We start from the raw sequence: 12772 nt of genomic DNA, 5'->3' as shown, positions 1-12772 counted from the left end.
ATTGCATGGGTTATCTTGGCAAAGTCTTGTTAAATTCATGTGACTCGCTGATATATGGAAAACTCACAGAGAAACAGCCAATTCACTGGCTTCCATTTCTGTAAAATGGAAATCCACTATGCAGATATATGCCTCATAATGATACACATTACCATTAGATGGTAAAGAAGGTACCTCAACATCTTTGTTTATTACAATTGTATTTTGAAATACGGTTTTAACTTGAAATATTTAAAAATAGACCCTTGAAGGTTATTTTTTTGGGGGTGTTAAAAATAGTCAGTTATGTAAAACAAGTTAAAAATCATATATCCTCACACGCATAAAAAAATACAGAAAAGCTAAGCAATCAAGAGCTGATGTAGGGATGATAAAATGTAGATATCTACAGTAAATACACACACGTTGCATAAAGCAAGATATGGCTGGAGTTATTGGTGGGACCCCATTTTAACATATGTATGATTAAGGGGTAACATTTGTCAACTTTTGTAGCAGAAATGTTGTGTGAATTGTAGCAAAAAAAAAATGTATTTACCAGAAAGCCTTGTTTTGCAGTAAAATTTACAAAAATGTAAAAAACCTGATAAATCTGCCACTAGTAATGAGCCTTTTTTTGCCAGGTATGGATTCACAGTGAATTTCCACATTTCGCCATCGGCAAATTGTTTTGCAAAACTGCAGCGAAAATCCACAGTGAATACATTTGTCACACGTCAAAAAAAGTCGCAGTCGCTGCAAAAATACACATGTGACAAAAATAGACACGCGTAAAAAAAAAAAGATGTGCGCGACAAAAAATTTGAGTTTCACAGATTTTTTGCCATTTCCCAAATTCTCCAGCAAAGTGAAATGGGACAGATTCGCTCATCACTATCTGCCACTGCCTGTGTTATATGTAACATATGTATATATTAGTGTACTGTATATTTGTTATGTAGAATCACATCCCAACCTTGGTATGAGGACCAGTAAAAATTAGAACTTGGGGTTAGTGAAAGAATGTCGTTAGAGTAAAACTAGGTACCTGTTGAAGTTTCTTTAAAACAATGTTAAATCTAGGTAGTGGAAAAGAGCTTATTAGCCTTATAAAGGAAAATTAACCCTAAAGTGGAGATGTTTCAGCAGGTAGTGGTAAGTCTTCAAACCTGTTTGACTGACCAATAGTGATGAGCGAATCTGTTCCGTTTCGCTTCGCCGAAAAATTCGCGAATCTTTAAAAAGATCCGCGAAACGGCGAAAAATGCGCGAAACGGCGAAAATGCCGTGCGACAAAAAAAATTTGTCGCCCGCGGCTATTATTTTGTCGCGCGGCTATTGTTTCGTCGCCCGCGGCTATTGTTTCGTCACCCTCGGCTATTATTTTGTCGAGGGGCTATTGTTTCGTTGCACGCGGCTATTATTTTGTCGCGCGGCTATTGTTTCGTCGCCCGCGGCTATTGTTTTGTCGCGCGGCTATTATTTAGTCGCACGGCTATTGTTTCGTCGCCCGCGGCTATTATTTTGTCGCGCGGCTATTGTTTCGTCCCACACGGCTATTATTTTGTCAAGCGGCTATTCTTTTGACGCACGGCTATTCTTTTGACGCCTGCGACAATTCTTTTTTGACGCCGGCGACAATTTTTGGACGTGCGGCGAATTTTTCCGCGGCGAATTTTTTCATCCGTTTCGTGAAACAATCCGCCACTGGCGAAACGCGGAAATTCGCCGCGAATCCATGCCTGGCGAAACATTTCGCCCATCACTACTGACCAAGCATCCTGGGCTCACATAGTGGCATTGGTATGTCCATGAAGGACTTGCAGCAGCTGTGAGTAATGACAATATCATGTAAAGGGAATGTGATCTTATGCCCATACTGCTGTATACTGACTTTAATGGGGCAAATGACTATTTGTTCCCTCAGGGTTAATGTGTTATTATAGACCTCAGTGTCACAATACATTATTTGTAAAGTGATTGAACGGCAACAGTCTCATATAAACATCCTAGAGTCTGGCCATGTGACAAATAGATTGCCAAGAGATGTCAATAGGGTGTTAGTACAGAAAGTAATTTACAACAGTGATAAAGTAAGCTATATTTTATTCAAAATGCTCAGACCTGGCGTTCTCAGAATAAGAAGTCTTACTAGAGTATGCCATGCCTTAAGGCATTTAAAACATTAAAAAATACAACAAGATCTGCTATCAATATTTTGCACTTGATTTTTGTATAGTATACAAATAGTAAATAGGAAATAGTAATGCTCTGTGAGAGTTTTCTGGATAACAGGTGTTAAGATCTTATACCAGTGCCTTCGTCTGATAACTGCTCTTATCTTATGGCTTTTCCATTTGCCCTCTCAGTTGGTGCTACTTCCTGTGTGAACAACAGAACAACAACGTGCTCTTTTCATAAGTGATGTTACCATGAGAAAGGGCAGCCTACAAGGTCTAGACACAGGCTGTTTAGACAATTTTATCACAAAGCAAAAGCCCTGGGAATGCGATGGCACTGAGCAGCGGGTTGCACACACAGTGGGAAAAGAGAATGAAGCAATATCCATACCTTGCCACCCAGGTTTGCAGACAGGCTTAATGTCCACGATAACTGTGACATCCTCCGTGGCATGCTTTTGTCCGCAGTCATAGGCAGTGACTTTAATTTCATACTGGTGTTGCTTATCATAGCTCAGTTTCTCTGTGTTCCTTATGTTTCCTTAAAGATAAAAAGATCACAGAATCAATACATTTAAAAGAGAAAAATATACTGCAGTCCATGCCACATTTTCAGCTATATTCTACAATGTTCATTCTTGATTACAGCACAAGGGAACGGTTCATGGCAGCACTCCGACCAGTGTAGGATAAACATAGCCTTTCCCACAAGAAGCTGCTTCATGTTCTAGTGAGTGAATATGTCTGTGTGCTATTATCTTTAATTATCTTTTAGTCTGCAATGCAAACCACAGGCTGGAAGTTAGATATTGTTACACTAGCAACGAGGTAGATGTTTCAAAGGTTTTGCAAATCCAAAAAGGTTAATTTAAAAAATAAAATATACACAAATATATGTAATTCATTTTATGGCGGATTCCACTTGACCTTTACATGTTGTAAATCAGTGTAAATTAATTGCTATTATTTATTAACGGTGCTTATATGAGATAGATGTAGTTTCTGACCAAAAAAAGCACAAACTGAAAAATTATGCATTTTAGCACATTTTGATACATTTTTGTAGCTATCAGTTTAATTCTCTGTGATAACCAAAATTTAGTAAAACTTTGTTACAATATAAAGAATCTCTACTGCAGTATGAAACAATACCAATAATATGCTGCTAGATAGTAGGGGGCTCAGTGGGTAGCACTAATGCCATGAATTGCTGAGGGAATTTGAGTTAAACTTTAGTTCTATCTGCAAGAAGTTTGTATTTTCTCTCAGAGTCTGTGTGACCTTCCTCACAGTACTCCAGTTTCCTGCCAGACTCCAAAACCATACAGGCAGGTTGATTGGCTCCTGCTAAAACCGACCATAGTGAATGTGATAGGGACCTTAGATTGTAAGCTCCACTGGGGCAGGGACTGATGTAAATGATGAATAGTGATAAGCGAATCTGCCCTGTGTTGCCTCAGAGAAAAATCCGTGAAGCGGTGGAAATTATTTTGACGCACATAATTTTTTTTTACGTGCGCAATGGGTGACAATTTTTGTTGTGCACCGAATTTGTTCGTCCATTTTGTGAAATAATCCGCCAATGGCGAAACGTGGAAATTCACTGAGATTCCATGCCTGCCATATTGTTTCACCCATCACTAATCATGAAGAATCTCTATAATGTGCTGGTAAATATGTTAGCGCTATCTAATAATAAATATATCATAATAAATAAATAACATCTGTAAAAAAAAAAAAAAAACAACAGTACAGAAAACTATTCCAAGAGCCCAAGGTATTTGCTATGCATGTCTGCATGCTGTTGCCTAACAGGGAATTCTCATCAGGGTTAATTATGTGCATGGAATTAAGTGCTAGCTTGCTGGCTTTATCCATTTTGTTGGCAGGATATGGAATCGATTATGTGGTATGGGAGTTGTTATTCAGAAAGTTTAGAATTATGGAAGGCCATATCCTACATAGTTATAAACAAATTATTTATATTTTTAAAAATATCTGTCTGTTCCTACGTCCACAAGAAACAATGGCAGATTTGGGCAGGGTGGTGGTGATTCTGGTTCATGGTCATTTTGGGTTATTAAATCCAATGATAATCATATCAGAAAATCCTGATCTGATGCAGACACATTTCTTACAAGCAATTTTTTCTTTCTAAATGGTCTTCTTCCTGTGGAAACATGTAGGTTTCATTTCAAAGACCTGGCTGGCAGTATTGTACCAGGTGGGGTTTTTGGGAGACGGTGGTATACTGGTGCTTAATGAGGATACATTACTTATTCTCCTGCCAGTTACAGTGATGGAACTAAGTATTGTAATAATAATTCTGGCAGCATTCTGATTTACTTTATGTAGATATAAATTACTGTTGTTGTACTGACAGTTTACAAAGAAAACAAGAAACTGTGCAAGTTCTCTAAGCAGCAAACCTCCCATATACATGTGCCAGCCTGCCACTATTAATATAAGGCATCTTCATAGAAAAGCAGCAGTGCCATACAATTAAATAGATGGATGATCTTTTCCTGGATTAAGATGAAAAGCACAAATATTCTTATTATTTTGCTTGATTCTTTGCTAATCCCTACTTCACAGTGCCACACTGGCAGTTGTCGCGATGGTGACAGCTATGCCACTTAAGAGTATAATAATCAGCACAAATAATTGCACTTACCAGTTTCCGTTTCCCACATCTATCTATTATTTCATTGCCGCTTGTCAGAACCCTTTTACATATCTCCAATGCTGCTGTCATTTTCTCTCCCTTTGTGCCCAGTGCTGTAAGTTGTTACTCAGTTTTTATATAGATGGAAAGCTGGATGTGCTTACTAAGTTGTATGAACACTGCAGCCTAGATTTTGACCTATAAATTTATATTTACATAATTTCCCTTAATGAAAAAAAATGCTGTAGATTTTATTTGGAGGATATGTTTAGAAAGAATAACAATGCAAAACAAAAAAAAAATAATATAGCCCACATTGTTCCTATAAAAGAGATACAAGTTACATCAATAAGCACTGTTTATAAGGATATATTAGGCTGATGCCTTACAGAGCAAGTTCCCGCAATAGATTTTTGCTATCGCTGCAAAATGCCTTTCCATTGCCAACTATAAGAATTGCTGGTGGAAGGCCTTTCGCATCACTTCAGTTTTTTAAAGTTGCGCAAAGTTTCCTCCTACAGGCAACTGTACGCAACTTCGGAAAACCGAAGCGATGCAAAGGCCTTTCCACTGGTGACTCTTATTGTTGCTGGTGGAAAGCAATCGAAGAGGTCTGTTTTGGGCAACTAACTCACTCTGTGGGGCATCAGCCCTAACAGGCTATTTGTGGTACTTATCTATGTTTAAATAATAACATCATACAGGGTAAATCTGTAGGGGCCTTGACATGGTTAGGACCATTGATATAACTTGTAGCTGAGTTGAATTCAGACCCCAATCGTTCAAGATGATATTTTGGTTCCTCTGCATTGTTCTACACAGTATCTGCAAATTCGCACTTCTTCTACTTGTGGGAACTGCTGTACTTTTTTAAAGTGGAAACTTATCAACTAGTGATGAGCAAATCTGTTCCATTTCACTGTGCCAAAAAATTATTGAAACAGTGAAAAATGTGCATACCGTGGGTATCATGCCACACTGTTATCATGCACAACTTTTTTTTTACGTGGCTGCGCCTTTTTTGACGCTACCACACCTATTTTGCAGAGACCATGCCTAGTTTGATGTGGCTATGCCCATTAGCTGCAACCGCGCCCAATTTGACAAGACTTTTTTTGCCACGCAATGTATTTTCCCAAAACTTTGGCAAAACAATTTGCCAAATGGCGAAATTTAGAAATTTACTGCAAATCCATGCCTGGCGAAAAAATTTGCTCATTGCTATTATCAGCGACTCCAATAAAACATTGCCCCTACTAGACAAATTGTAATAAAAATGGTAGTAAGAGGCTTTCATACTACTGTCGACAGAATTTAAATGAAGCATTTGTTTATACAGTTGTTGAAAAGCCAGAATTTCTAAATTTATTCACTAAATAAAACAAGAACACAGTGCGTTTTCTTTTAAAGAAGTGGAAAGCTGTTCATTAAAATATTGCGTACACAGTTTTTTAAAAAAAAACAAATTATACATTATAGGAAGCTAACAGGTGACTTATTGTAGAATAATGCAACAAAATCTGTTGAATGTTATTTTTCTTGTCAGTCAGGAGTGCAGAGAATGTAAATAACCAGGCACATCTGCTTTCAACTGAAAATATGGAGGGAACAGGCAAAACAGGGTGCTAATTGCATGACTGTGCTTATCTCAGAGCCACATCCTTAAGCAGGGTCGGACTGGGGGGTGCAGGGCCCACCGGGGCTCCCGCCCCAGGGGCCCTGCAGGTGCCCCAGCCAGCCGTGTCCCCTACCCCCCCTGGGGCCCCCCTAACCCCCCCCCCTGCAGGGCCCCTACCCGACATCCTCCCCGAGCGCATATAAATTGAACGAGTCAGGGGAGGAACAGTCAGTTGGGGGAGCGCCGGCAAGGGTCGGACTGGGCTGCCGGGGCCCACCGGGATTTTTCCCGGTGTCCCAGTCTGACCCTGTCCATAAGGTGGCTGGAATCTGCCTGTGTATGGCCACCTTTACAGACTTATGAATCCCAAAACACATTGTTTTAAAATTGCCTTTACAGTAGTGCTAAGTGAGTTTTTTCGGCAGGCAGGATTTGCAGCGAATTTCCATATTTCGCCACAGGCGAAACTTCCATGAAAATTCGCTTCGGAAACATTTGTCACATCTAATTGGGCGTGGTCGCGGCAAAATAGGTGCGGGGTGATGAAAAAGTTGTGCGACAAACTCGTCTCACTGATTTTTTTGCCGTTTCATGAATTTTCCTGCCGTTTCCAGCAAATTGGAACAGATTCACTCATCACTACTTGACAGTATTAGTCTTCTTGGCCTCCCTTTTATTGTTTATTTGTCATGGTTTGTGCTTGGGCTGAACACGAAGGAAGCAGGTGTCTTTCCATTTTATTTTATTCACACTACAGCAGCGTTTTTTAACCACTGTTCCGCGGCACACTAGTGTGCCGCGAGATGTTGCCTGGTGTGCCGTAGGCAGGGCACCAATGTACTAGGGGGGCATTGCTCTTGGCACCAATGTACTAGGGGGGCACTGCTGCTGGGCACCAATGTACTAGGGGGGCACTGCTCTTGGCACCAATGTACTAGGGGGGCACTGCTGCTGGGCACAGAGTTAAATTTTTTAACATTTTCTAATGGTGGTGTGCCTCGTGATTTTTTTCATGAAACAAGTGTGCCTTTGCCCAAAAAAGGTTGAAAAACACTGCACTACAGTATATTTCCATCAATGCAAAATGGTTCCCTTTAAGCTGCTTCATATCTAACTTTCACATGGCCACAACAACAGATGAAGTCAATTCTTTGCAAACTGGAGGGTGAGCTGCCAGGAGCTTATCCTTAACAGCGCAGAAAATCAGCTGATCAACAATTTCATATTCGTTCTGCGTTATAAACAGCTTCTACAATATGTCAAAGAAAAGTCCATTTTAAATGCTTTTTAAGAACCTTATTCACCCATAGCTTAACAATAGAAGAATTCACAGTCAACTGCAACGATAAAACTCATAGGAACGTACCAAAAAATATAAAAGTGAGGGTTTTTTATGCTTTACAGGAACATTAATGCAATAACTAACACTGTGTGTAAGGCTCAGAAACTGTAATGCAAAACAATTTCAAGATATGGCTTGATTTCTTGGAAAGAATGAACAGTGGGTTTCATGGGAAGGAGATAATCTCTCAATATGCATCCTTAGTACTTGTAAGGTCACAGCAGTTAATGAACATCTTCATGTAATTATACATACTCTTTCATTGTATGTAGACAAATAATATATTAGCTTGGATTTCAAAGCAAACACCGCTGCGGTGGAAAATATTTTTAGTTCTGGATTATTAAGAAAGTCTACTATTTTTTTCAGTTAGACAGGGCAGTTCCTGTTAAAAAATACATGTAAACTAGTCAGGTGAATAAAGTGCCAAAGGGTGCTGCATATGTATGAGAACAATTTGCATACAATTAATCTAATGGAAATACAGAATGCCCAATTTGCATGCATTATGCCATACTGCAGATAAGCCTTCCAGTCAAATACTTGTTGCTAAGTCAACAGAGCAGTGACATTATACAACACATGTAGAGGGAAATGCATGTGTTGCACAGATAAACCCATGTCTCTTCACTCTTCTTTTCCTCAAGGAAAAATCTATTTATATTATCGGTTTTCTGACAATGTCAAATATGTAATGCAAACAGTCACTGCAGTGTATGCCCACAGGCATCTCCTACTTCAAATTCAGCACATGGTGCTCTACCTAGTAGAAGAATATTGTTCCATTCAATGTATGTCATATGCTTAATGTTTAAAGTCTTCTTGTATGTGTTTGATAGTTTTCCTCAATATTTAGATAACGAAACACAGTACTAGAGTTCAATGACAATATTTAGGTTCTCCAAAGTGTGTAAGATACGGCCAGTATATCTGGTGCTTCAAGAAGATGAAGAAAGCCATCTTTTTAAAAAGGCTTGTTATGTATGTAGCTGTACTGAATATATACGTGAATGTGGCAGTTCAGTCCTCCTAAAAATAACATTACAATGTAGGTGCTAATATAAGCTATGACATGTTCCTTTAATGGCAATTTCCCTTAATATCATTTACGTATGCTGTGTTTATGGCATGTCATGAGAAAAAAAGGTTGAAGGCCAGCAGATAAACCCATTGTAAATCACTGCTTATGACAAAGAAGGTGATATCTGTAACAGGTCTTCTTGACCTAGAAATGATAACATGGTATTTTTATCAGTCAAAAGAACTCAGAGGTCAAGGATATGATTTTCTAGTAATTAATTAAGTCATTCATTTTCAGCAATCGGCAATTAGCACAAGATGTTGGTGCTATTTTAAGACTTATTTCACAATAAGTTTATAACAGCACCACCAGCTGGCTGGATTTACCCAGAGTGTCTCACAGATAGTACATCTAGTATCCAAGCCACAGATAGGCTGGTATACTGCAGTCTTTGTTATTACTGTTCCTCCAGGTTGCCCAGATCCAGTGGGGCTGATAGTGCCATCAGAGTTCAAAGCACATTAATGGGAGGAATGCTGGTATCCAGCCCTCTCTCCTTTAGTGAAAAATAGTTCCTTTTCCTTAGGGTATTTTCCAATTCCATATGGATCAGGAGAGATTGTCGTAGTTGCCTTCCAGCCCTACGTCTCCAAGAAAACCCAGGCACAAGCACCCCTCTTGGAACATACTCCCTAACTTATCCATTGTCTCTCTATACTTCTCCCCTCAGAAAGAGGGTACTATTTCATCTGGGCTGTAGGTGTAAAAAAGTAGGCAAGGTTAGAGGATGGGGCTTCCATACTGATGTGTTATATTCGTTAGACAGAATAGAACCAGTGCCTCTATGGGATATAACAAGATTACCGGACAACTTACTAGTGACTAATGTAATTATATTCTGTAACACATGGTACTGAATCACCCACATGAAATAAACTTATATTATGAATACAAGATAACTAGGAATAACATACTTGCTTGAGTATAGATCTTGACCTGCCAGTCCCACTTTATAGTAATCTACCAGGTAGCTCATGATCCACATTTAGCTGAGTGGATATTACTTAATAAACAAGTGTTAATGAGAAGATCTTGTAGTTAGGCTCAAAAGGAATTCCCTTAGCTGACAATCGCCATGTGCTTTGCATATCTACATTCTGGTTGCCTTTCCTTCTTGCTTTTTCTACAGGAAAGTTTGTGTGTGTATAACAATTCTTTATATTAAATGTTTTATTGAATATCATCTTTTATACCAGGGGGTTTTAATCTTATTCTCAATGAATCCAGATGGGCCCTGGGAGCTGCCTTCATAACCCAACAATTGATTTACATGGCTTATTTTAATTACACTTGCCGCTGATGGAACGTATTTTATTACAATAAACTGGATCACCCAAAAGAATAAAAGTACCCATATGATTGTTGATGAAAACAGTATTGGGAGAGGGGTACTAAGATTACTAAGAGCTAAAATACTGTAGAATAAGCAAAATATGTTTGAGGTCCCTGATGCTTTATATGGACAAAACAACTAAAGAACACACCATTCATCCAATTAGTATCTAAAGAAAAGTAGGCAGTTTTATGACATTTCATAACACAGCTTCAGGCACTAAATAGCACCTTCGAACAACATATGAATTTATAAGATGCTGTTTCCTGTAGTACAGAAAAAACAATTAGGCACAAGAATATAGACTTCAGTTTCTGTATAAGTCACATTCTGGCGACTGTCTTTGGTGCAATGCTGAGCAAAAAAATAAGTATATCACAAGAAAGCAACAAATATCAAACCGAAATGACACAAATACAGCCAGAGCAGCCAATAATTACATAATGAAAACCAGATTGTTTGTATAGGGCCATATTTCCTTCCTGTTTGATCAGTACACCAGATAAAAAGATTCAAAGAAAAGTTGGAACATGTAGCCCACACCTATATAATTGCAGACTGCCTGTGTGTTAAAACTAACTTTAGGTGGGCCCCATAAGATACTCACACTTGATATCCATTGGACTGCCTAACAATATCTTCCTTGTGTGAAGGCTATTGTTTTTTATTTTTATTGCTGTAGTCTAAACCTCCTAGATGCTATACCATTGTATTGTATTTTTCACTGATTTTTTCCTTCTTATTGGAAGATTTCCAGCATAAGGGAGTGGCAAAAATGTACAGTATTATCTGATTTCAACCAGTCTAGACCTTCCCATAATAAAAGATGTAGAAACTTTTTTTTTTTTTTAGTTTTTAAACTTTTTTTATTGAGAATAATAATTGCATAACAATATCATCAATATATATAAAGTTGCATTTGGTAACATCAATAAACTGTTCCTTTGTCAACCATATATATGTGGGGGGGGGGGGTGAGCAAGTCAGGATCTTGCTTTTTCAGAATTCTAGTTTGCTAGGGAATGAGAAATAGGAGACAAAAAATTGGAACAAAAGGGGGAAAAATGATGTTGTAACTAAACAAATCTTGTTGGAATACCTCTGTTTTCTTCTCTCCGAGATCCGGGTTCTACCTGTGAGTTTTCCTTTTTTGTGTCAGTTCTACCTCATCCATATGTACCTTGGGACTTTTCATTAAACTTTTCCCGTCATTCATATTTCCTTTTGTCTTATATGGAAAGTGAAGGCATGATTTAACTTGGGGAGGTAGAATATTGTATCTATGGGGCCCATACTTTTTGGAACTGTTCTTTTGGTCCATGAGAATACTAGTTAATTTTTCATTAGCAAAAATCCAGTTAATCTTATTTTTTAATTGTGGTATGGGCAAAAATGGAGATTTCCACACTCTAGCTATTGTTAATTTAGCTGCTGTAAAGATTTGGTTTATTAACATCCTTGCGTTTTTGTTTATATTGGGAATTTTCTTTCCCAATAATGTTCCGGGGATTTAAGCAGGTTTATACCTGTAACTGATAATATCATTTCATAGACTCTGGTCCAGGATCTCTGTACCCTGGAACATTGCCACCATATACTGTACAATAAACCGTGCCTTCACCTCCACATTTCTAAAGCAATGTGGGTCACATTGGTTGTTAATTTTATGAAGTCTGGATGGGACCAATTACCAACGTAATAGAACCTTGTATCCTGCCTCAAGCAGGAAGGTATTAATTGAGTTATGTGCTGTTTGATCCCATATTTGAAACCATTCATTTTCCTCTAATGTTTGACCCAGATCTTTTTCCCAAGCTTTTACGTAGGGTAAGGTTGGTGGGAGGCTGGTCTCAGATAGTATGTTGTATAATCTTGAGAGCAGTCCTTTTGAGTATGGATATTTTATGCATATAGTTTCTAGGTACGTATCTAGAATCTTTTTTAAAATAGCCTGCAGAATAATTATTAAACCCAGCATCTCCTGCATGATTGCCACTCACACTAAAATTAGTCTATCAGCATGTTTAAAAAGAATATTTGGCTACTTGTACTTGTACTACTATGCATTCATGAGGGTGTTATGAGTCCTCCTGAAAATGTTAGGCCATGGTCAACTAAATTCATTTTACGTTTTATGTAGTGTTCCTGGATCTTTTAATTGCACAGTTTATATGACTCAAACTTTCATTTATAGGACCCACTGGCTAGGCTTGCAAGTTTTGCTAGCTCTGACATGATGCAAATAGCTAAAAGAAGAAAGAAACCATGACCAAAGCAAAACTGACTTGCTAGTATTTATTTTTGTTTTCATATGTATACTATTGTATTGATCAGGTATGTATGCCTATATGTGCTTGTTTATACATTACCTAATGTCTGTGGGGACGTGTAAAAATACATTTTCCAGTCAACCTTTGACATATCAGTAGTGATGAGTGAATTTTTTTGCCAGGTATGGATTCACAGCAAATTTCTGCATTTCACCATCACTGAATATTTTTGCAAACTGGCAATATTTTGCCATAACGCCTATAGGCCCCATTTTTTTTCTGCATGATAAAAAATCACCATGAA

General features: G+C 38.2%; 1 protein-coding gene and 1 long non-coding RNA gene across 3 annotated transcripts in view; one reads left to right on the top strand and one right to left on the bottom strand.

The window, feature by feature from the left end:
* Nucleotides 1-12772, bottom strand: part of clstn2 (calsyntenin 2) — a 438919-nt gene that overhangs the window by 105626 nt on the left and 320521 nt on the right. The window contains exon 5 of the mRNA XM_002941193.5: nt 2551-2700. Coding sequence (XP_002941239.2) covers nt 2551-2700 — 150 coding nt within the window. The remainder of the gene's footprint in view (nt 1-2550; nt 2701-12772) is intronic.
* Nucleotides 1-12772, top strand: part of LOC105945392 — a 143649-nt gene that overhangs the window by 115830 nt on the left and 15047 nt on the right. The gene's annotated exons all lie outside the window — the stretch shown is intronic.

Source organism: Xenopus tropicalis, chromosome 5, assembly GCF_000004195.4.
Source record: "Xenopus tropicalis strain Nigerian chromosome 5, UCB_Xtro_10.0, whole genome shotgun sequence".
NCBI lineage: Eukaryota > Metazoa > Chordata > Amphibia > Anura > Pipidae > Xenopus > Xenopus tropicalis.
Note: the sequence above shows the minus strand (reverse complement) of the source record. Positions and strands in the feature narration are given on the sequence as shown.